A 25,279-nucleotide genomic window follows, 5' to 3' on the forward strand; every position below is an offset into this window, starting at 1 on the left:
TCTGTTGCCCAGGCTAGAGTGCAGTGATCTTGGCTCACTACAGCCTCTACCTCTCTGGGCTCAGATGATCCTCCTGCCTCAGCCTCTCAAGTAACTGGGACTACAGGTGTGTGCCACCATGGATGGTTAATTTTTGTATTTTTTTTTTTTTTTTTTTTTTTTGTAGAGATGGGGTTTCGCCATGTTGTCCGGCCTGGTCTCAAACTCCTGGGTTCAAGCAATCCACCAACCTCAGCCTCCCAAAGTGCTGGGACTACAGGCATGAGCCACCACAGCCAGCCGTATTTCTGATTTTGACAATGTAAATGCTGATAAGGGGCAATGTTTCTGTGTCTCACTTTCATCTTTAAAATGAGATAAATGGAAACTAAGCATAGTTGCTTTGTGACAGTTTAAGCATCAATTTCCTAGAAGCTGTGAAATCTCTAACTTGAGTCCAACCATAGTAGAAGGGTAGACGCTGGAATATTGTCCATGTAAGGGGACAATGGAACATATCTTACCCTATAGCCTCCAATAGAGGTGATAAGAGGAAAGGAAGAAGGGAAATGGGTATAACTGCAAACAAATACCAACAACCCAATATTCCAAGCCTCTGCAAAGTACCTCCTGTGATATGTGTCTGAATCTACAAGTTACAAGGTGGCACGTAAAAAATTTTGAGCACAATCAAATTGAGTGTGGAAATTTTAAAGCACAATCGAGTTGGACCTGAGAAAGTCAAGTACAATTGAGTTTGCCTAAATGAATCAGGGGTAATTGAGTTGGGTAACTGCATTGTACTCAGCACTGGCCCTTTGCCAAAATGAGGGGCACATGGCCAAAAAGGCACAACTCAATTGGGCTTAAAAATTTTCACGGAATAATTTTCCCAGAATGAGAAATTGTTCACAGAATAGGAGACATAAAGTTGAAAATTTGATCACTGAAGCCAGTCAATTATAGCCACTAAGTTATCCTACAGGCTTCATGTTCTTTATAATGAAAACTTGAGTGAGCACCAGAATTATCTGGAAGGCTTGTTACAACACAGATTTTCTAAGTCCAACCTCCAGAGTTTCTGGTTCAGTAGGTGTGGAGGGAGCCTGGGAATCTGCATGCTTACCAAATCCCCAAGTGATGCCAAGACTGCTAGCCTGAGACCACACTCTGAGAACCATTGTTCTAATTATTGCAGCCCAAATTGAAGCATTTAAAATACTTTAACACGATACTGTAAAAATACCTCTAACATTTCAAATTATAACATGATACTTATGGCTTTCATATGTCTTTACAAGTAAACTGTGGAACTAGATTGTGCAAATGTCATCATGGTAACTTAAACCACTGAAGCTGTCATTTATGTGAAAAACTATCCTAACCCTCACTGTTGCATGTAGCTGTAATCAGAAATTGCTATTGCTCAGAAATCTGAGAAAATCCCTGCATATATATTTTAAATTTGGTTTAAGATAATTGTACAGGATAATAATATACTGAATGCAGACTAGATACAGATTAGCAGTAACAGCTCATTTAGCAATACCTTTCCCAGCCTTCCATATCACCAGCTTTAGTAATGCATAGCTTTCATTCATTCAGTCAACAAATATCCACTGAGCATACACTGTGCTCTAGGCACAGGAAATAACAAGGATTAATATGATTTGGCACTCACTGTGTGTCAGCAGCTGCACACAGTTAATTCTCACACAACCCTACAAGGTAGGTGTTGCTTTTATCCTCATTTTTAACAAACGAGGAAACTGAGGCACTGAAAGGCTGAATGAAATTGCAAAGCAGGGATTCATATCCAGGCCATGAGATTCCCGAATGTGGCGTCTTAAGGACTATTTCTTTATAGTTCTTAAGGTCTATTGGAGAAATTGTAATATTGTGTGATTTGGGGGCATGCTAAAGTGTACCCTTAATATGGATGGAAAACTAAGTAAGGTTCCATAAAGTAGACCTGGGGGCTCAAGGAAGCTTTGCCCAAGCAAATGACCTATAGGTAGATATCCTAAGGAGTTTTGAGGTAAAAAGGAGGAGAGGAGTGTCCTCCCTTTCAGAGATGAAGAGTTTGGAATGAGAGTAGAGAGTAGTGGAAGAAAAATGCCAGGGCTCACTGGCCCATAAAACAGCTTGGGATTCATGAAAGTCATAAAACTCTAGGATAACAATAGTTGTTTTCTCCTGCCAACCAGTAATGATATCACAACACATCCAAACTCAAAACTTTGGAATTATTGATATTTCTCACTCCTTCACTCCCACATCTACCAGTTGCCAAAACCAAAGTTTTCTACCTCAATTTTCTTCTCTCCATTCTTAACACACGGGAAAACCTAATCTGTGCGTTTAATATCTCTCATTCAAATAAGCAATGGTTATAATACCAAGGAACATTTGTTACATCCCATTCTCTGTGCCCCATTGTAAGCATTTTACATGCATCTCATTTAATTCTAACAACTAGTCTTTTGGGTAGACACTAGTCTAGTCCCCATGTTATGGATGAGGAATGGAGGCTCAGGGAGATAACTTCAACAAGGCCATTTAATCAATAAGTGATAGAAAAAAGGCTCAACCCAGGTGTGACTGATTCCAGGTCCCAAGCTCCTTACCGGTACCCTCTAGTGAATTACAATAAGCTCTTAATAGATATCCCAACATCTCTTTGTCCCTCCAAATGTATTCAAAATAGCACTACTTCTTATGTTAGTCTCCTGTTCAGTAATCTGTCAAACTGGGCTGCTTACTATCTTCTCGTACTTTTGTACTTTCTAATCTCTGAGTAACTGAAAAGAGTATTTCTTTTGCCCATGTGGCTCTGTATCTTGAAATTCTATTCAATTCTCGTCTCTTTTTCAAATGCTGTCATGTTCTTGAAGGTTTTCTTGGTTCCTGACATCCTTTGAATCCCCATAACAATTTATTTGCTCATTTGATCCACTTAGCACTCTTCTTTTCTTTATGGGCTAGAAGCTCCTTGAAGACAAGACACATCTTCAGATAAAGCTTCTAGCTTCATCTCTGGAAGTTCACGTTGCAGAGCCTTGACTAAGATTCAGTACATACTGGTTGAAAGAAAATTCCGTAAGAAGAAAATGGAAATTATTGTAGGGAAAACCTGAAATAGAAACTCTGTCTTAGCAAGGACTTCATCATAAGACATGAACTGTGTTACTTGGAGAATACATAAAATAGAGCAAGGCACTTTGGATTTTGCATAATTATTTAAATTCTAAAACATATCTCATGTACATTAGTTTAGGTAGAAAAGTCATTTTGAAATTATCTTTCAATTTCTGCTACTTATCCACAAATAACTGCTATAATATTCATTCTTCCTTAAGTATCTCAGTTAATTAAGCATGGAATCATTTGAATCAAATAGCCAAAGGGAATGAAATAATATATCAGTTAAATGAGGTTCATCTAAGATTTCAAACCAAAATTCTATAATTTATGATGCTAAATAATTTGACATTTCAAGATGTGCATTTTTTACTTAATAATAAGAAAGAGTAAACCCTGAAGAAGTTGGACTACATCTCGCATGCTAAGGTAGTCGCAGGGACAGGTAGCTACAACAGTGTTGGACTACACTAAGCTCAGCAACTGTTAAGGAGGGCTCCACATGCGTGTGCATCATTTTTTCTCAGCGAAAGCAATATTCCTAAGTGAAGGTCAAAGCAGCATGACAAACATGGCTAACTTTTGGTTTTCAATCATACCAGGCAGGAGAAACTTGCTTGCCTGAAGTGTAGTTAATCTCACTTGCAGAGGCCAGCATCAAATAGCAGGCAAACTTGGCAGGTAGAAATTATAAATACATTTGAAATTTTTTTAGCTCATTTTACCCACCAGGGGTTGCTGTGATTTTCAGGATGATTTAGAAATAAGGCAGCAGGTCAGAAAATGAAATGTTAAATAAGTTAACAAAGAAAGGACAGACTCTTCCTTTCTACCCAATAAAAAAAAAGGCATGCACATACATGCACAAGTATACACACATACATAGAGAATAACTTTCTCCTTCTCTCTCTAGCTTTTAAAGAAATGAAGCCATGAAATTAACAGAAAAACTTCAGTTTTTCAGGAGCTTTCTTAAGTGGAAATATGGTTTTATCTGACATTTAGCATAAGAAAGAACTTCAGGTATCAGAGATAGACAAAAACTTGTACATCACATCTCTTACAGAACTGACCAAACAAACCACCAACTGATTAACTAGCATAGTTTTCATTTCAAGTGTAGACACAGACAGAGCAGTTTAGCATTCAGATTCTAAATCTATTACCAAAACTAATCTCAAAGCACCTTCTGCAAAAATGTTCCTTATGTGAACACCTCTTCAGTAAACTCTCAGTCAAGGGGTGAGGACACCAAAGGATCTTTCAGAATGGGATTCTGGAAAGATTATCTTTGAAACACCATTCTTTTGGTAAAGATGCTAGAAACAGCTAAATAGTTGTAATGTTATTATATAAATTCTTCTCACTTGATTTTCAACCCGGTCTGCCCCAGATGGAAAGAAGGTTGGCTGAATGTGTTGTTAAACCTGTGATGTTAATCAATTGCTCAGGAAGAAAGACACAAACTAGAATGCAGGAGTTCAGCACAGTTCTTTTAGGTGGCAGGTCAGACGAAATGACCAGGAAATGGATACCATGGTCTTTGGAATGACAGAGTCACATCCAAGAGACGATTCTATATTGGGACTTCCTGTATAACTGCTGACCACATGCTCCCTTAGCTTAAGTTTTAAGACTTTACAAGAAGCTAACGAGAACAAGGAAGTAAGGAAGATTGAAGTGTCAGAAACTAGGCAGTGCAGTGCTGTTAAGAAGGTACAGAGCTCGCAGAAAAGCAACGCTTAACAAAAGAGGACAGTTTCTTAGAACAGGAAAACAATAAACACAGTTTGTTTTCCTCAAAGGAGATAGAACAAGACAAAAGTAGGAAGTGCTGTCCTTCCTTCATCCTGCCAGATTTTCAATGGAAAGTCAAGTGTGTACATCAATCATGATAAGGAAGAAGAGACCAAAGTGATATCACCTTCAAGTTTTTGAAAGGAAAACACAAAGATGTATCACATAACACACTTCTTTATTTTGCCCTTTCAAACAGACCAGTGCATGCCACACTCTGAAGTAATTCCCACTGAAATAGCCCAGTACGTGCCAAACATCAACTCTCTTTAAACTTCCTGCAAGGTTCTTGCCTCTTGGCATTCGAGGCAGGGATTTGGGCTGGAAAAAGAGTGCCTTTCCTTATTTCTTCAATATGAAGACTGTGGGTCCACACGACTTGGGTGCTTATAAGCCTCAAAGACCCTTGCTTTGCTATCGTGACAAAGAAAATTCCACATTATTTGGATAGTTGACTGTCAACTGTATTTGAGAGTCTAGATATTTACTAGAAAGTTCTAAAGGAATGAATACTAGCATATACTCTCCAAATTTAGTATAGAACTAGAAACAATGAGAAGAAATAATTTGCTTGCATTCATAATCTCACAGTTGCACAGTTAACTTAATATGCTCCCTGGTGGACTTGGCGTATGTCATTCTGGGACAGAAACCAAATTTCACTAAATTCCATTAAATGAGAGTGAAATAATACACACAGCTGCCTCCCTTATCAATTTGATTGGTTATAAAAATGCTTGTAATTCAGTATTTTGGATTCCAGAATACATTATAAAATAATAAAAAATAAAACAATCATTGTTCAAAAATAGTGGTTAGTTCCAGGCAAGCCTGCACAAATCTATCTACCCCGTAATATATCTAGAGTATAGAATTGTATTTACACTACTATAGAAGTGGTCTTTTATTAGAAAAAAATATATAGCTAACATATTTTAAGAACTTACAATTAGTCAGAAACTATGCTACGAGCTTTGTCTGTATTATCTCATTTAATCTTCACAACAATTCTCACAATTACAGATGAGGAAACAGCCTCTGAGTTATGTTCCGAACTGATCTACATCACACAGCTAGTAAGTGGTAGATACAGAAGTTGAATTCTGGGAATTGAACTCCAGAGACCATGCTAAATGTTATTCCAGTTGCTAACATAAGGTGTAATTGTCTTTGATGGGGAATGAATTCAGAGTTTTAAACTGGGATAAATCAGCATCCCTTACCTGGGGGAGGGGCAAAGCTTCTAGGAAGAAGGTATTAACTGTGGGGTTAAAAATTCTAGAGGTCACATGGGAGAAGGATATAAGGAACTACTAGACAGAAACTGCAGGCTAAAGGGTTTAAGTTCCCAGTTGGAGTTCTGTTGTTGGGTTCTTCTGCATGCTAAGGGGCTGGCTGAAACATTTGTTTTTATGCAGGGTTTTACTTCTTCCAGGACTACAGTTCAATGGAATACACAGTCAAAACTTCTTTCTTTGCTCTCCTACCTCAGAAATAAGCACATAGTTCCACTGAGGATTTTGGAGAGTTTTTATTTCTAGCAACCTAAATATCAGACAAGAAATGAAAGGGCTTCTTGCTGTAAATACACACACTCCCCCCTTTTTTATTGTTTCTTTTCACTTTGACCCTTGTAGAGAAAGACCGAGGTCTTTGGATAAATAACAGATTGAAAGAAAAATCTATCTGTATTTTAGAAAAAAAAAAAAAAATCCAGACTCCAAGTTTCTGCATCATTTCTCTAGTAAGTATTAGGAGATGAGACAGACAGTCAGGATTCTACCTTTCAAACGGTTGGGTATGGAGGAGTCAAGTAGAGGAATGGAATTGGGGACTGTATCTGCATGACTCTGATGACTTTTTTTTTTCTTATTTTCCTTATTTTATTATGGATCTCCCCAGAGTATACAATAAGAAAAGGGAAAAAATGGGTAAGATGATGGGAAAGAGAAGGAAAGGAAGAAAGAAAATTCCATGCCAGGGAAACTTGGAGGTAAGTGATCCTTTTGGCAGGTATTAAGGAGCATTAACATATAAGACAGGTGATTTGGCAAGGTTGTAGACTCAAACATAAATATAAATATATGTAACAGAATGATAGGATGAGAAAGACAACTTAGAGCTTGTGTAGTCTTATTTAACCTCAATCAGAAAACTTTTTCTAGAGCATCTTGGACAGTTGGCGAGGCAAGCTCTGTTTAAATACTCTATCTGACCCATTTCCTTCTTGGACAGGTCCATTAAAGTTCTCATAACATTATCCTCTTCCAACCATTTGTTTTGGAACAAGCTCAATGAGGGCAGGGAGTGAGTCTTAACTATTTTTGTATCCGCAGAACCTCCAACTTTGTACACAGCAGATGCTTAGTAAGTGGTTGAATTAATGCATACATTGATTAATGGGTACAGAATGTCTGAAGAAACAGATTAGGTCTACCTTCCAATCCATACAATAACTCTTTACATATCTGATAATAATTGTCATGTCTCCTAATATTTCTCTTCTTCAAGTGAAATATCATCAGTTCTGTCAACTAATTCTTACTGTTCTGATAACCTAACTCTGGGAACCTACATGTGCCTTTGTCAATTCTTACACACATTCAAAGGAAATAACAAGGAATAAATACGAGTCCTTTTATCACATTTGTTTCTATTTGTTATTAGCTATAAAATCCCCTTTGAATTTTCTTTTCTTTTTTTTTCTTTTTTTCTTTTTTTTTTGAGACAGAATCTTGTTCTGTTGCCCAGGCTGGAGTACACTGGTGCAATCTTGGCTTACTGCAACCTCTGCTTCCCAGGTTCAAGTGATTCTCCTGTCTCAGCCTCCTAAGTAGCTGGGACTACAGGCACATGCCACCATGCCTGGCTACTTGTTGTATTTTTTAGTAGAGACGGGGTTTCACCATATTGGTCAGGTTTTGAACTCCTGATCTCAGGTGATCCACCTGCCTCAGCCTCCCAAAGTGCTGGGATTACAGGTGTGAGCCACTGCACCTGGCCCCCTTTTGAATTTTCTATAGCCGTCTTAAAAGCATAATTTCAATAAAATAAATTATATGTATTTATTGCAAAAAAATGAAAACCTTTCATAACTCATATCCCAGATGTATCTTCTTCTAGTTGTTAACAAGTTTTAAAATGTAATTTGATGATACTGCACACATAATTTTATACCCTACTTTTAAATAAAGTATTAGATTATGAACATTTCTCATGCTATCATCAATTTTTTACAGGAACCATTTTAAGTACTTCTATATTTCACTGGCAAGCTATCTAATGCCTTATGGTTATACAGGACCCAATATATCACTGCAATAGATAGGACTTTAGGGGAAAAAATCAATGTACATGAATTTTTTCCACATCTTTGATCATCAGTTTAGGACAGATTACTTGAAGTCTAGTTACTAGGTCTAAGGGTATACATTTTTAATAAGGCTTTTGAACTCATCTTTCTCAAGATGTCAATCCCAGCCCTCAAGAATAGGTTAAATACCCTTGTTTTATGTTATCATGGCACTCTGCATCTTCCCTTCATAATCTTCATTGCCATTTTGAATACCTGGCTATCTTTTTATTTCCTGTTAGACTGTAAACTTCATTAAAGTAGGTCCACAAATTATTTTGCTGACTGTGTTTTGCCTAGGGCTTAGCACACAGCACATATTCAATATATATTTTATTGAATTAGTGGCATACTGTTGAATCGTTGCTTATTGCTAAAGGTGTTTGAATCTGTGCCCTGGAAGCACTGCTTACATATATCTACTGGCTGTGTCAATGTCCTAAAACTGTGATACCCCAAATGGGGTAAAATACCCTGAGTGTGATTCAACTTTGGTTATGAATGAAGCCTGTGACTTAGAACTCATTTCTCAGCTATAATGAGTTCATTGAGTGTATTAAGCTTGGCATTAAAAATTCAGTGAGACTGAGATCTGAACATTACCAACTCTCGGGGCAGAAAATGTCCGTCTTGGCGGGCAATGACCAGCGATGCTGTCTCCCCCTGCTTGGTGCTCCTGAGCATGGCCACAAGCTCTTCCTGGGTTCTTCCAGTGACATCTCTCCCATTTACCTAATGAATAGAATCATATAAGCAGCCACCATCACAGTACTTGTTATCTCCTTCTACACTAGATAGTTTTGAAAACAAGAAGCAAATGGGCTCCCATACTTGAGGAAGCTCTGAAAAGATGAAAACTAAATACATGGGCAAAGACCAACAATGTTTTCCATAATGCATCATCATTATGATGCTGGATGAACTCAGAATCAGTAATTAATATCAGCAGTTTTTCCTAAGACATCAGATTTTTATGTGAGGAAACTGGACTGATAGATACCAGAAAATGATTCTGCTTAAGGTAGAAGGCAGATTTCAAAGGCTTACTTAGTGTCATTTTCTGCCTAATTCAACAAGCAGAGTGAACCATGACCACAAGGCAAATTTCTCTGCAAATACGAATCCAGCGATAGAATCCTGCAGTTTTTAAATGTATTTAGAAAATTATAGTCACCAGATTATCATAGATTACTGGAAATTCTAATTTGGAGCTACATTAGTCATTTGGTGCATCTTCTTTCATGATCTAGAACAACATGAAAAGCTAAAGTGTTGCTTCTAATGAAGATGATTGCTTCAAAGGTAAATGGACAATATATAATTATCAAGACAATAATGTCCTCAGACAAAAATAAATGAAAACAAACAGCCACCCTCTTGCTTTTGGTATCCCAAATATATCTCTCTGCAAAATCCTTTACAACTGTTTTCATTGCTATCCTAGCACAGATGATAGAGATACGGACAAAGCATAGAATGACCTGAGATACTCTGGCTTGTCCTGGCCAAGTTTGAAAAGACTATTATAAAGACTTTTTAACTTTTCAGCCCTAAATGAATACATGTTGAATTCTTAGATTCAATCCAAATTTCGCAGGGACCTAAGAGGTAGAAGTAAGAGAGGTAAGATCAGAAATGGTTTTCATTATCATTTGGCCCCATATCACTGACCTTACTGGGGATTTACAAAGTTAGACTCCTCATTAACCAGTTCTATACTTAAAGTTCTTATCTTGTCTATAAGTAATAATTTTTAATATATAGTAGGCTCAAAATAAAAATATTAATATATTTACATATATTTCAATGCAATTAAATGGCATTATTTAAATGTCAAGAAATATTTTCATACAACTATTAATTCCAATTCTTACCTCCAAAATTCTGTCCCCTGATTGTAGGCGGCCATCTTTTATCGCTGCTCCCTTTGGTAAAATGTTTTTTACAAAAATGGGACCAGGACCATGTATGGAAGAGTCTCTGGTAACCACAGTGAAACCAAGTCCTTCAGGGCCTAGTGTATAAGAACAGGAAAATGTATAGTCATCTGAGTAATATTATATTCAATTTTACAGTAAGATCTACCTAATTTAGACTAATATAGAATCAGTAAAATATTTACATTCTGGGACATTTTAAATATGCTTCAGTTATTTGGGTTTCAAATGCAGATTATAGTTCCTGACAGGCCATGACGGTATCAAAGTGAACTTAGGGCCCAATCCAGATGTGTAACACTTTGGCTTATTCAGGTTCTAGAAGAAATGCACATGTTATCCAGATGCCCAGGAGACTGATTTCTCAATAAACCATAACCTGACTTCATACTTTCTGAGAAGCAAAAGGCCATTTGACTTAAGTTCTGTTAGCCTCTTAAATGAGCTGGACAACCTGTGGCTGAGCCCTCTACTTGTGGCTCAATTCCCTGTACTACTGCATCCCACTGTCTGGTCAGCAAGCATCTTGCTGCTCCTGTCCTGTTCTCTTGCATCTCCAATTTCTCCCTTCTCATGTATTTTTTAGTCAGTCTAAAGGTATGCTCAGATTTCTCCACCCTGAAGGATCCTTACTTCCATTTTACTGCTTCTTCCAGCTTCCATCACCAGTGAGCTACCCATGACCATCTCCGTTGGTCTAGCTTTGACGATTCCCACCATTTTCTTGAAACTGACTCTCTCTTTGGTTTTCATGTCTTTATTTTCTGATTATTTTCCTATCTTTGGTCACATCACATCCGTCATTCTCTCTAAATCTTACCCATTATCCTCCCATGAAGCCATAGATGTTCCCCAAGGATCTGTCCTGGACCAATTTGTCCCCTAGACTCCCTGCCTTGGCCAGCTCCTGCATCCAAATATATCTTCCAGTGAAACAGACCTACATCTCTATGGCTCTAATGTCTCTTTCTGATGTCAGCTTCCTAGAAGTCATCATGCACATTTTAAACTTCACTATGTACCTTCCTCTCCAATCCAGATTCTGACCTTTTCAAATATCCTCATCTACTTAAAATTCTAATTTCTAGCAATGACATCTCCACTATGCAACTTGATCTGGCTGAAAAACCTCAGCAATCACTGTAATTCTTCTCTTTTTCCCTTCCTACAACCAGTCATTTATTAAGGCATGCCTATTATGTTTCTACCTTTAGACAGATGCAATGCACCCTTTACTTATCCTTTGTTGTTTGGCCTTGTCTTCAGTGTATCTTTTTGCTGTCGGATTAATCTTGCTAAAGTACAGATGTGACGTCGTATCTTTCATTTTTTGCATTCAAGGCTTTGTAATACATTTTTAAGGTGATTCTGTGTCTGATCGATTTTTCTATACCCAAAGCACCCAAATCTGTGTCTTACACATAGCTGGATCATTTGAACAAAAAATACAACTGAGGCATTTAAATAAAAAAACTGATTGATAAGTACACTGAAGTATTTTTATATGTACTAGTCAATGCATTTTATTCCCAGAATAGAATTCTTATAGGTGAATGAAGTTTTGATCAGAGAATCTTTCCAGAATAGTTTTCATATCCTAATTAAAGATACATTATTTGTTTCCGAAAGACCTTTATAGTTTTTCTAAAACTACCTTGTGACCATAAATTCTCTATTAATTCAGACAAGAATCTACAAGATCTTGGTTTCTTTTGAATTGTCTTGAAAAACACAGAATTTCAGAAGGTTGCAATGGGGGAAGGGAATATGAAGCAGAGGTTACAAAATGAACAAAAGCACAGAAGCACATGAATGCTTATGTATGTGTGTATAATACTGCATAAATATGCATGTACACACATGATCTCTTCTCACTGATCTGCGCTTGAAATGGATAGAAAAGTTGAAAAAGATGAATCAAGAAAAGATTGTACATGCTTTTGAAATTAGGTATGTTTTAAATAAATGTTTGCAATGTTGAATCAGAGAAATTAGTAAACATTACCTACTTGCTTTCTGAGGAGTAAAATTGGTTGTTATAAGACTGTCTTAGAAAAACAATACACTTTTTGGACATGGCCTAAAGGATGCTTCAAGAATCACTAATCGTGCTCAGAAAAGGGACAACTGAATTTTCGTGCCTATTTAGTGTTAAGTTGTAATACAATATTGCTCTGTTGATATCAGGTTTGCAATGATTCTTTCCACTCCCCAAAATGTCTTTATTATTTTCCTCTTTAAAATAATCTATAAGCTCTGAAGAAAAGAATAAAAAAGTACAATTTCAAGAAATTTAAGTTACCTAAGTATACACTGAAATCTATTATTTGATACAATTAAATGAAGGGAGAATTAACTAAATTAGCCTTAATGCATTTCTCTTAACCAATTTTACATGTTACAATAATAGAATGCTATTAGGCATAATTTAATAATTACCTTTCTTTAGGTCAATCTTAATTTTCTTTGCATTTTTCTTGCTGCCAAATCCCATGAGAGGGGAGAGTGAGGGAGAGGATGGTTTTCCTCCTAGCCTTGGTACTCGGGGACTCTTGTTTTGTTGCAGGGAAGTTGATGCATCTGTTTCAGGACTTTCGGCTCCTGTGAGATTTGCTGTCTTTAGTCCTGATTTTCCATGGACAGGAGGCGGCGCTTTGGTTTTCAAAATGCCATCACTGTTACCAAAAATGTTAAGAGGTCCAATGACTGACTTTTCATACTGTTCACGGTTTTGCGGAGGAAGCACGTGGAGGAGCACGCTTGGGGATTTCATTGCCTGGCGGAAGACATCCTGAGCCCTGCAAAGAGAGTTGATAAATGTATGATGACCCTGCTTTGAGGTGCAGCATCTTCTAAAATACCCCAGCAGGATGGCAACCAAGAGCAACACAATGACTAATCATAGGAGACACGATCAATATTCCTAACAGAATGACTTTGCCAACTACATACTAGTTACCGCTTACTACTTGCCCACTCAGTGCCCCTGCACCGAGTTATACATGCATTATTACCATGCATCCTTCTCTAATTTAACAAGCATGTTAGGTAAGTATAACTAGCTTTCATTTCACAGACATGGAAGTTGAGGCTCAGAGAGATGAAATAATTTGTCCAATGACCCACAGCTTTTGCACGTTTCTAAAGATGAAAATCTAACCAGAAGTGATTACCACAGTGAATATAAAAACCAAAATAATTTGATATTTTGGACCAGATCATTAGTTAGGTTTCTTTTAGGACATCCTTCTAAAGTACAGATCTTTTCTAATATGGGTTGTGTTACACAAGTTCGACACCCATGTTTGCTCATGGAGACATTTTGGCAGGTGCCTTGCCTTTGCCTAAATGTCTCAGTGGAATCTCAATCCAACACGCACCCTTCCTGTTAGTCTCACATAGAGCAACTGTGTTTTCCACTTTTATGACCTAGCGCTTTGTGTTCTTCCTCAAACTTCTTATAACATTTTCTCCTCTTCTTTCTCATCCCTCTAGATGCCCTGTGCCCAGTTCAAATGACTGCTTTTCCCAGTCTTTCTTGCCCAGAAGATATAAATGAAGGCGTTAAAGGAAAGCTCTTTAGAAGAGGCTGGTTCAGTAGAGAGACAAAAACTTTTATTGTTCTCCTGTTTCTCTTCCTTATTTCTTGAAACTCAGAAGTGACTGAGGCAACTCAGCAGCCATCTTGTGCCCATTTTTCCACTGAACAGTAGTAGCCACATGGCAAGCTGAAAGCAGAAAACGGAAGCTGCCTGACCCACTGATGGCTGTGCAGCTGCCGCAGTAACTATGGAGTGCGAGTGCCCTCTTCCACGCTTGCTTGTTGTTAGGAAAAATTAATCTTGTTTCAGCTACTCTTATTTCAGGTCTCTGTTCCTAACAGCCATAGCACATAATAACTAATCATAACCCCAACTGCAATCTGATTCCTCAAAACCTATCCCGCACCCCCCTTTCTGAAGTGCTTAATTCCGCAAATTGTTACAGGAGAAGGAAGATTTCACATAGGCCACCTAACTCCTGTGGTCAGTTCCCCTGTTATTTTTGCTAGCATAGGAATCAGTTTCTACTCCATACTAACTCTATACAAAATTTTTATGAGCCTCACTTTCCACCTCTATAAAATAGAAGTAATGATTGCTTTGCATAATTATCAAGTCCTTGTGAAAAAGCACAGTAGTATATTAAAAGATTATTACTAATAATAATTATAATTTTGCCTATCATTCATTATTTTAACACAATAGATTCTTCTAAGGTTTCATTTCTTTTCATACTTAGCAGCCAGTACCCACTTTTCCTCTACCCACAACCACTCATCTTTGTCCACGTGCACACATACAATATTGACAACTAATGCCCAGAGAGAAGATGTATTAGGAGCTGTTTTGGTCAGAAACAAGAGGGTGGTGATGATTCCCAAGGATTATTAGTACTTAGTCCTTTGGTCCAGAATCCCACTGCACTGCCAACATACATTAAAAAAATATGCATCAGATTACTATACACTCTAATTTCTGGGTACAGGAAGCTATTCCCTTAACATTTTCACATGCAGAGAGATGATTTCTTGAGGGAGACGGTATTTTTTATTTATTTATTCATTTTGAAGATGGAGTCTTTCCCTGTCGCCCAGGGTGGAGTGCAAAGGCATGATCTCAGCTCACTGCAACCTCCGTCTCCCAGGTTCAAGCGATTATCCTGCCTCAGCCTCCCGAGTAGCTGGGATTACAGGTGCGTACCACCAAGCCTGCCTAACTTTTTTTGCACTTTTAGTAGAGACGGGGTTTTACCATGTTGGCCAGACTGGCCTTGATCTCCTGACCTCATGATCCACCCGCCTCGACCCCCCAAAGTGCTGGGATTACAGGCGTGAGTCACTGCACCTGGCCAAGAGATGGTATTTTAATTTTATTTTTTTCTGTTTGTTTCTATGATTCAGTGAGTCCTCAGACAGCTCTCACAGATTTTTTAGCTTAAGGAAGACTGCTGACACAAAGTAAGTTAATTAATAAGCTGAACTAACCGTCTGTGAAAAGAGCCATTAAATACCAGTTTAACTGACCCATAGCGCAAGAAAAACAAACCCGTTCAACGATGCCCCAGTAAAGACAGCCAGGCAGGAGGGCTTGTGATATTTTGTAGTTAGCATTCTCAGACCTGCCAGAGACATGTGTGGGCCACCTTTGAGTAGGCTAAAACATTAGAAGCATTTGAAAATGGATGTCCTGGATCGTTCAAAGGGAAGTGACTAGAAATTCTACCTACTATTTTGATCATAATGAGTTCAGTAATGATTATAACCATGCTAGGGATCAATAGAGTAAATAAAACAATGAAAAAATGCTTACTGAGCAAACGTTTTGTCTACGAGATCCACACTGTTGATTTTTACAATACATTCATTTTCGTGAAACAGTCCCTCCCGCTTGGACCTGCTGTTTTCTTCTATGCCTCGGATGAAGAGTCCTAGAATCCTAAATGCAAAATTTAGGTTGAAATATAATTACTGAATAATAAATGCTAATTATTGCTCCACTTGCAACTATTCAGAAATACTACTGATTTCTATTTACAAAAGAAATTATACTTCATATTCAGGCAACTGTTTGTTATTTTAATCCCTAATCCAAAAAAGCCAAAACTCACTACAGGACAAAAAGCCCTTCTAGATAAATATGCATAAATACTAACATCAATCTGCGACTTCATTTCTCATGCTTGCAGTAAACTTACTGAAAGGCTAGTTTAGTGGAGTTGACACCAAAGACTTGTGGTTTGGAGAAGGGCATCAAACCTGACTACAGTAAGTAAGTCTGAGTTAGTGCCAACATGGCAACGTGATGTTTAGCAGTGGGAGAGCATTAGGGTATTCACAGTAATTGTTTTGCAGTCTTACCACCTATTCTAATAATTTGCATTTTAAGAAGTAAACAAACATTTAAGCTCAGATCATATTACTCAATTTAGAAGGAAGCTGGATCCCATTTGTCGGTGCTACCAAATCAAGTATGTGTTGGGTGTTTTCTGTGTGCTCAGGATGGAGGAGTCTGAGACAAAGCTGTAGGGCCAGGACCAGGTAACTTCAGTATACATTTGGGGTACAGCTGAAGTCCAAAAACTAAAGACATTAACAAGCCTAGAGTCTTCAAAAACATGAGAGCTAACTAGATGGGAGACCAGTGCCACACACAAAGGCTTTGAACAGTCAATGAACTTAATCTGATGGACCTGGAGGGGGGCATCCAGTAGGCCCCGCTTCCACACAGGGCAGCGACATGATGAAGGCAGGCTTTGGGAAGAGTTGTCTGAAATTTCAACCAAGAAGAGGCTAAATTAGAGAGGATACCAAGGGGCTTCCGGATTTTTGTGGTTGTAGCTTAGAATCAGGAGGGGGTTGGAAGAGAAGGAAAGAAGGAAGAAAACTATAGCCATAAGAATTAAAATTGTGTGTGTGTGTACATACATACACAATTCTGTTATATACATAAACCAGAACTAAACCAAAAACCATAAGAAATGGAACTTATATGTATTTTCATTATTTCTCATTTGTGGGATTCCCCTTCTCTTTGTGATATGACAGGGCTGTGTCCCAGAGTAAGAAAGATAGATATGTCCTGCAAGAGGAGTCTGCTAGATTTGGAGAAACTGTGATCTATGCTTTATCAATCCTCTTGTTTTTCTACTTTGTCACTCTCTTTTGTATAAAAACCATGTGTGCTATTACAAAATACCTTCACATTAAATTTCAAATCTAAATAAAACATGAGCACATTTTATGTGTAAATAACAGGGTCAGCCATAGAAAAGGGCAATCTATAATGCAAGTATCAGAGAAAGCAGTCCTTCTGTTTGGAGTGGCCACGGAGTTGAGCCTCTGCCCCCTTAATGAGCTCCCATCTTCTCAAGACCTCAACAGGCACAGCAGTGATATTTGGGTCTCTACTTCGAAAATGTTAAATGAATACAGCATGCTGCTGCAGGAGACAGAACAGTAAGCAGCCATGCTATCTATTGCAGGGAAGGTTCAGGGTCATAGGCACAAGTATGTGGTGGGGTCTTGTGGTTCATTTCCTAGTTCTAGTAGGTTAGCAAATTAATCATATTCTGTGTTACTTTAATCTTGAAACACAGTATTAAAAATGGAAGTATTTGACACATTAAAACAGTAGATCAAAATTGTGGGGTTTTTTTCCTAAATTAAACAGCATCCTAAGAGTCCACATTTTGGATTTCTGTTAGGGTGGATTCACAATAACTTGATCCATTAGGAGGCTCACATGTGATTATACACTTGTTTATGTAAGTGATATTTTTTTAACAAGCATTCAAGTCTTCCTTTAATTTAATTCAGTACATCATCAGTCATGTAATGTTACTCCCTAGGATTTAATTTCACATTTTGGGAGATGAATTAATTCTTTCGGGCCACTGGGTTGCAATTTAGCTGGCATATTACAGCTGGAGTATGCTATGTGAACCTCACTGATCTAAATAATCTAACTTTCCATGAAAAATTTATTGACAGAATAAGCCCAACTGTAAAACCCATGTGTCAGAGGTAATTTCGGTAAAATGTAAAACTGACTGATTTTATTAGTTTGGTCCCTGGCAACAAACCACTTCTGCCCTCTCTGCTCCATGGAAGGGATAGATTCCCGCCAGTTTGATTTCATCCAGACCACTATGAGAAGGCTCAGAAAACAATACCTCATTATCCTCTTTGCCCTAAACTGGTGGGCGGTGGTAGCTGTCTCATTTGGGACCAAGACTCACAGAATTTAAAGATTAATGCTGTCGAGAAGTTATAGGCCGAGACTAACCAGTTAATTTGCATTAATGAGCAGTGATAAAGGATGCTGAAATCCATAGCCTCACAGAATTAGAGGGGTAACAATTCTTTTTGCTCTTCTAATCATCATTTAGGCACCAACATCTTCTCCTTGCCCCTTTCCTGTTCTTTCCCCAATGTCACACAGCCTGTGACTCCACCAGCTTAGCATTTTTGTTTGAACATCTCTTCGCATAGTCTTTATTAGCTTTCATTCAGCCCTTGTTCTCTCTCCTGTTTAGCTGTCTTCTCTATGAAACTGAGGCCTATTATGCTATCTGTACTGAAACAAATTAATTTATGTTTTTAATTCACAAAAAACACATAGATTTTTAAAATATGAATAAAATTAAGTTGTGTTTTAGTTGCAAGAACTCTGGTGTTTTTTTATGTTTGTTTTGTTTTTACTGGGAAAGCCAACGGCCCTCAATACAAGCAGCATTCAGCATCCCTCTGAGATGGTATCTAATGGGTTCATTGAGGCTTTATCTAGCAGAGCAGCCACCATAATTTACTTAGGATGATCTAACTTAGATTAGGTTTCTTATTCAACAACAGGTGTGGCAACAGTTTTCTAAAAGAAAAAAAAAAATAGGAGGCAAAGTCAATTACAGTAATCTTAGTAAAAAATTAAATGTAAATTCCAATTTAAAATAACGGCACAAACCAATAAATGGAAGGAAATTAAGAGCAAAGTATACCACTATGACCTTAACGAAGCCCCTGTGCTCACACAGTGAAACCATATGGCATTATGAAGTCAGACACTTGTCTGACATGCTCTATATGCAATTTCATCTAGACACATGGGTTGAGTTAAGTATGCTGTTTCAGCCTGTACTCATTACTTCTTAACTTTTATTGGCTCATGTCTCCACTTCCATAGCATTTTTAATGTTTTTTAATTAAATTTCCTTTCTATAATACTGGTGGATAGCAAAAAAAATAATAGAACTATTTCACCAAGTTACTGAACAGTTAACCATGAACTTATAATAAAACTGCATTTCTGAATTAGGCTTTTTGGTTTTAGCCAAAATAATCATCATACTGATGATTTACACATTCGTACATTATGTGGTTTACAAGGAACTTTCACATTTTTAATGTTATTTAATCACCATAACCTTGATGTAAAGTAGGTACTCAAAAGAGGCAAGTTTAGGGGACTTGCTCAAGGTTATAAAAAAGAACACTGGGATTCAAATCCAATTGTTCTGTAACCACGTCCAGTACTCTTTCTTCTATTCCACAAGGTTTGTGCTAGGAATCAGAACCAGGAAGGAGAAGGGAGGAAATCAATAAAGCTTAGTGTATTTCCCTCATTTGAAGTGAGAGAATGTGATTTCTGATGTATAGGATCAGCTTGTTTTCTGAACTATTGAAAATGAAGTATAGTGACTGTCACACTGTATGTTTTCTCATTTTTGGAAATTGGGAAGATCTTGTGCTCTATCTCAGCTTCATTAAACTAAAGAGCCTGGTCATTTAATAGCTCTGGTAGTTCACATAGCTCTGTCAGTATACTTCTGCCAAAAGTTATTAGAATTTCTCATGACCACCGAGTAAATATTCACCCTATCTATCAAAAACAACCTCAGTTTGTCCTATGCCATAACCCATAACATTTATAAACACACTTATTAACACATACAGGAAATGAGACAATAAGAGCTGCTAGCTTTTTGGTTCATTTCTTTTTGGGAACATTCATTCCAGTGAGAGCTTGGCATCAGATGTTATTTGCAAAAAAAAAAAAAAAGGTGATGACTTCGCAATTACAGGTAGCAGATGGCTACCTGCTGAATGTGATGCCAACCCAAATACCATGACTAAATCTGTTCTTTTTGCTATAGGGCAGACTGAATTGAATAAATATTCAGAATCACTAAATTAATACTATATAACCTTTGGGAAAATTTTACTTCTTGAAAGAACAATGAAGTGAGAAGTTAGGGGAGCTAGATTTTGTGTGACCTTGGGAAATCAATTGACTTGTCTTATCTGTGATATCCTAAACTAAAATAAGGAATCCCCCCTTTTCAATGATGTGTTTAAGAACATAAATTCAGTAAATTAACTGCAATCATGTCATGTTGGTGAAAAACTGATTTTAAGTTTCTGACAACCCTTGTCAATATCAATCTATTGCTAAATGTTGTTGTTTTATTACAAAGTGACATAATATTTAAAACAAGTTCAGTACAATTGTTTTAACAGGGCTAATATGAACTCTGAGGCACACACTTTAATTTCCATCAAGAGAACAGGCTTTAAATCCAGTTAGACAGATGTAAATTTCAAGAAGTGTTGATACAATCTACAATACCATTTTTACCAGTGTGGATTTAGCAACATAATGTGTTAAAATTCCAAAAGATGTGCTAAATTATTTTAATTGACTAAATTATATTTTAGGAAAATACAGCATGATGACACATTGCTTCTGTAAAGCCATCATACATACACAGCATCAGATATAGCTACTTAAAATGTTAGAATATTTATTATTCTAAATGCTACATACTTGAGAAATAACAGGATATACCAATTTAGAATTATTATACTCACTTGTTGAAGCATATTCTGGAATATTAAAAAAAATTCAGTTGCAACATTTGTCTAACAATATGTTAACATCTTTGCCAAGGATCTGTTTACTATGTGTCACTGACAAGGATACTTTAAGGAAGTATTTCATAATTAATTATAAATGGAAAAACTGTGGTTGATTTTTTTCCCCATTACATCCTAAAGTCAATTATTTTCTTTTGTTTCCACACTTAAGTGGCCAACAAAAGTATGTCTTGAGGTATCCATTTGAATAATAGAATTCACATTTAATCTCCTTCTGAAAAATATTTGGGAAAAGGAGCTCAAATCAGGGTTTTCATTAGCATGAGCTTCTAGAATGAGAAAAACATCTTACCTTCCACTCAGAGATGAAAAGAAGGGCACTACATGTATTCCCAATGGGCCTCCTTCCCCAGAAATCTCCACTGTTCTTGTCATATCACTGGGACTGAAAAAAACAAGAGCACAAATGAGTGTCTCCTAAAAAACAGAGGAGGCACATCTAAAACACACACACACACACACACACACACACACACACACCACTCAGATTATATCAACTAATATAACTTCAACAGCAGAGACTAAGTCAAAAGAGTACATAATTTATTGGTATGTTCAGATGATCCAGAAAACAAAATGTTTAAAAGGCTATCTGATTTCTTATTTTTACTCCTAGAAGAGGAACAAATGAAAATGACTACCTACAAAAATACCTTCCTACTTAACTTAATCTCCATAAGTCAATATATTTTAAAAGAGGTACACAAAAATTAAAATTTTCCCCATTGAAACACACTTGAAAATTACTGTACAGATCACACAAAACACAGAAGAAAGCAAATTGATGCTTCAGCATAAAGTAGGCTTCTGGGACAGAGGAAAAATGAAATAAAATATTTATTAGAGAAAGCACAGAATTACATGTTATAATGGCTGTGAAGCCACAGTTGGTAATACATATGGGCATGTTCAAAGCAATATAAATCAAAACTCAAACTTGCTTTTCAATAAGGCATCAGTTATATTCAAGAGAACAATTCCAGATTTTCACCTCCTATATTTTTTTAAAGGTAGAAAAAGAGGTTGCAAAGCCTGAAGAAAATGTATTATAGAAAGAAATAGAAAACCTGACCTGCCTAACCTACCCCAGATTAAGGAAAGGATGAGCTAGAAACATTAATAGATTGTGTGTATGACTGAAATATGGAAGGCACTGGGAGCTTTTGAGTAATAAAGAGTAGAACTACCAAGTTTTCATAAAGATGAAAAATAATAACTGTGAACGATTACTGGCTCCTTTAATCCCAAGGAGAAAATATAATTATCAGAAGAAAATAATAAAGTTGAAGCAAACATCCACGTTATGGAAATTGTAAGCAGGGCTCCATTGTTTCCTATTTACATGAAAATGACCTGAAACTAGATGTCAAATTAAGAGCTACAGCTGCTACAAATGCTTTCTGCTCCAACATGAAAACAGTGAAATTTTGGCTTCTTGCTGGAAAGTTGAGAACAGCATTAAGCAAAAAGGATGATGAATTCACTCTGCATGAAGTATTCTCTAAATTATCAGTAATCTAAAATAAATACATTAAATATATTCTCATCAGTGGATTAGGTTGATTTTTAATGTGTTTTCTTTGCAAGTCTATTATCATTAAGAAATGCAAAAAAGAGCACACCAGTTTTCAGCATTTGTGGAATATGATGAAATTTCAAATCTGGTAATACATTTCAAATGAGTTTTACCCAGATATTGCTGATGTATGTAAAAATTGCTCAGTCAAGCAGATTATGTCAGAGGCTTGGAATAAAAGTTAAAAACAAAACAAATCTTAGAGTGAAATTACAGTATTAAATGATTCATCTCTATATATGTGAGGATATGAACATTCATATAAATATGTCTATATGGACTGGTATATATAGGTATGCATTGCAAGGTCTGAATATAAAATGCTTGGTTGACAGAGAAAGTTGAATGGCTTTCAATAGACAAAAAAGCAGTAAGTTTTATATAATAACAGAATTTATAGTGCATTTTTAGGTATTTGAGGAAAACTAAACCAAAAGCATTTGCACTCTAGGTTTACAATACTGCTTTTAAAGACTTCTATAAACAGAGATTCAAATTTTGCTTAGTCACTGAAAATTATTGCCCTTACCTTTATAACATATTTTTATAGTTTTGCACTGAAAGCACAACACAAATCTTTCCTAATAAATGTATCAAGTATCCACATGCTGAGAGATAGCATCCATATGTAATAGATAGAGGCGTTTGGAATATGTTTAGTCTGTTATAGACTTTAAGTTTTCAGCTTAAGAACTTTTAGAATACCTTTTATGAATTCTCATTTTTTTCTATTTCACAAATATTTCTTTACTCCCACTCAAAATCCCTTCTATAAGATTAATAAATTATATGTATCATACTGATACCTACTCTTTAGCAATCATTAATAATGTATTTTTACATTCACTTAAGAAAGTCAAACATATTTAAGTAGCCAGTCTTTTAAAAAAAATACATAAAAAATTTGTGAGAATGGAGTTTTAAAAGTTGACTTCTATTTTATGAAATTCTCCTTTCAATACCTCAAAATAAATTTTTATTCTACCATCACACACAATAGTTGCAATTTTGTAGCTAGAATTGTTTTTGATAACTTCTAAATTATTATCACAAAAATAGTACTATCCCAGAAAAAAAGCCTAAAAGGCTTTCGGTTTTATTTACTGTAATATATAAGCACTTACAGAAAGTTAGATCTGTTTAATAAAGATAAGTAATATAATTTTACATAGACCATGTCTCATNACCTACTCTTTAGCAATCATTAATAATGTATTTTTACATTCACTTAAGAAAGTCAAACATATTTAAGTAGCCAGTCTTTTAAAAAAAATACATAAAAAATTTGTGAGAATGGAGTTTTAAAAGTTGACTTCTATTTTATGAAATTCTCCTTTCAATACCTCAAAATAAATTTTTATTCTACCATCACACACAATAGTTGCAATTTTGTAGCTAGAATTGTTTTTGATAACTTCTAAATTATTATCACAAAATAGTACTATCCCAGAAAAAAAGCCTAAAAGGCTTTCAGTTTTATCTACTGTAATATATAAGCACTTACAGAAAGTTAGACCTGTTTAATAAAGATAAGTAATATAATTTTACATAGACCATGTCTCATCATTTTCTCTATAAAATGTTATCCATTATTTGTTTCAAGATGGAAAGGAGAATATTTGAAAAATAATGCCCCATCGACCAGTTCACATATTTTTATTTATTTTAAAAGAGAAAACAACCCTCAGTGCTAGAAATACCTGATGGAGTCCTGTTCTGTAGAGATGTCTATATATACAGTCTTCATGGAAGAGAAACACAGCAAGTAGGACTGGACACATTTATATGACTACATATCTCATAAAGTGAGATTATACAAAGACATGAAAACAGGCTATTAATGCTCTTTGTTTAGATAAACTCTAGAGTAGAATTCAGGGACTGGTGAACAGGAAATGTGCACATTTATGTTTTAGAGGACACTATAGTAGCCAGAAAATAAGCTAGAAGGTTGATTTAAAATGGAAAATATGGGCACACCCAAGATGGCTGAACAGGAACAGCTCCAGCCTCTAGTTCCCAGTGTGAGCTACACAGAAGATGGGTGACTTCTGCATTTTCAACTGAGGTACCGGGTTCATCTCACTGGGGCGTGTCGGAAGTTGGCACTGGTCTGTGGGTGCAGCCCAACCAGTGAGAGCTGAAGCAGGGAGAGGCATCGCCTCACCTGGGAAGCACAAGGGGGAAGGGAATTCCTTTTCCTAGCCAAAGGAAATTGAGACACACAACACCTGGAAAATCGGGTAACTCCCACCCTAATACTGCACTTTACCAAGGGTCTTAGCAAACAGCACAACAGGAGATTATATCCCACACCTGACGCAGAGGGTCCCACACCCACGGAGCCTCCCTCATCGCTAGCACAGCAGTCTGAGATCTAACTGCAAGGTGGCAGCGAGGCTGGGGGAGGGGCGCCCACCATTGCTGAGGCTTAAGTAAGTAAACAAAGCCACGGGGAAGCTCGAATTGAGTGGAGCCCAACACCGCTCAAGGAGGCCTGCCTGCCTCTGTAGACTTCACCTCTGGGGACAGGGCATAGCTAAACAAAAAGCAGCAGAAACCTCAGCAGAGGTAAATGTCCCTGACAGCTTTGCAGAGAGCTATGGATCTGCCAGCATGGAGGCTGAGATCTGAGAATGGACAGATTGCCTGCTCAAGTGGGTCCCTGACCTCTGAGTAGCTTAACTGGGAGACATCCCCCACTAGGTGCAGACCACCACTTCACACCTCACACGGTGGGGTACACCCCAGAGACGAAGCTTTCAGAGCAAGAATGAGACAGCAACACTCGCTGTTCAGTAATATTCTATCTTCTGCAGCCTCCGCTGCTGATACCCAGGCAAACAGGGTCTGGAGTGGACCTCAAGCAAACTCCAACAGACCTGTAGCTGAGGGTTCTGACTGTTAGAAAGAAAACTAACAAACAGAAGGACACCCACACCAAAACCCCATCAGTACATCACCATCATCAAAGACCAAAGGCAGATAAAACCACAAAGATGGGGAAAAAGCAGGGCAGAGAAGCG

General features: G+C 37.0%; 1 protein-coding gene across 3 annotated transcripts in view; it reads right to left on the reverse strand.

Moving 5' to 3' along the window:
* The window catches only part of PARD3B (par-3 family cell polarity regulator beta), a 1,116,980-nt gene that overhangs the window by 510,088 nt on the left and 581,613 nt on the right, over positions 1 to 25,279 (reverse strand). For all 3 annotated transcript variants that reach the window (XM_017893929.1, XM_017893928.1, XM_017893931.1), the window contains 5 exons: positions 20,970 to 21,062; positions 15,558 to 15,683; positions 12,646 to 13,004; positions 10,144 to 10,283; positions 8,873 to 9,001 (listed from right to left, as the gene is read on the reverse strand). In XM_017893929.1, coding sequence (XP_017749418.1) covers positions 8,873 to 9,001; positions 10,144 to 10,283; positions 12,646 to 13,004; positions 15,558 to 15,683; positions 20,970 to 21,062 — 847 coding nt within the window. The remainder of the gene's footprint in view (positions 1 to 8,872; positions 9,002 to 10,143; positions 10,284 to 12,645; positions 13,005 to 15,557; positions 15,684 to 20,969; positions 21,063 to 25,279) is intronic.

Source organism: Rhinopithecus bieti, unplaced genomic scaffold (assembly GCF_001698545.2).
Source record: "Rhinopithecus bieti isolate Rb0 unplaced genomic scaffold, ASM169854v2 scaffold_22522, whole genome shotgun sequence".
Lineage (NCBI taxonomy): Eukaryota > Metazoa > Chordata > Mammalia > Primates > Cercopithecidae > Rhinopithecus > Rhinopithecus bieti.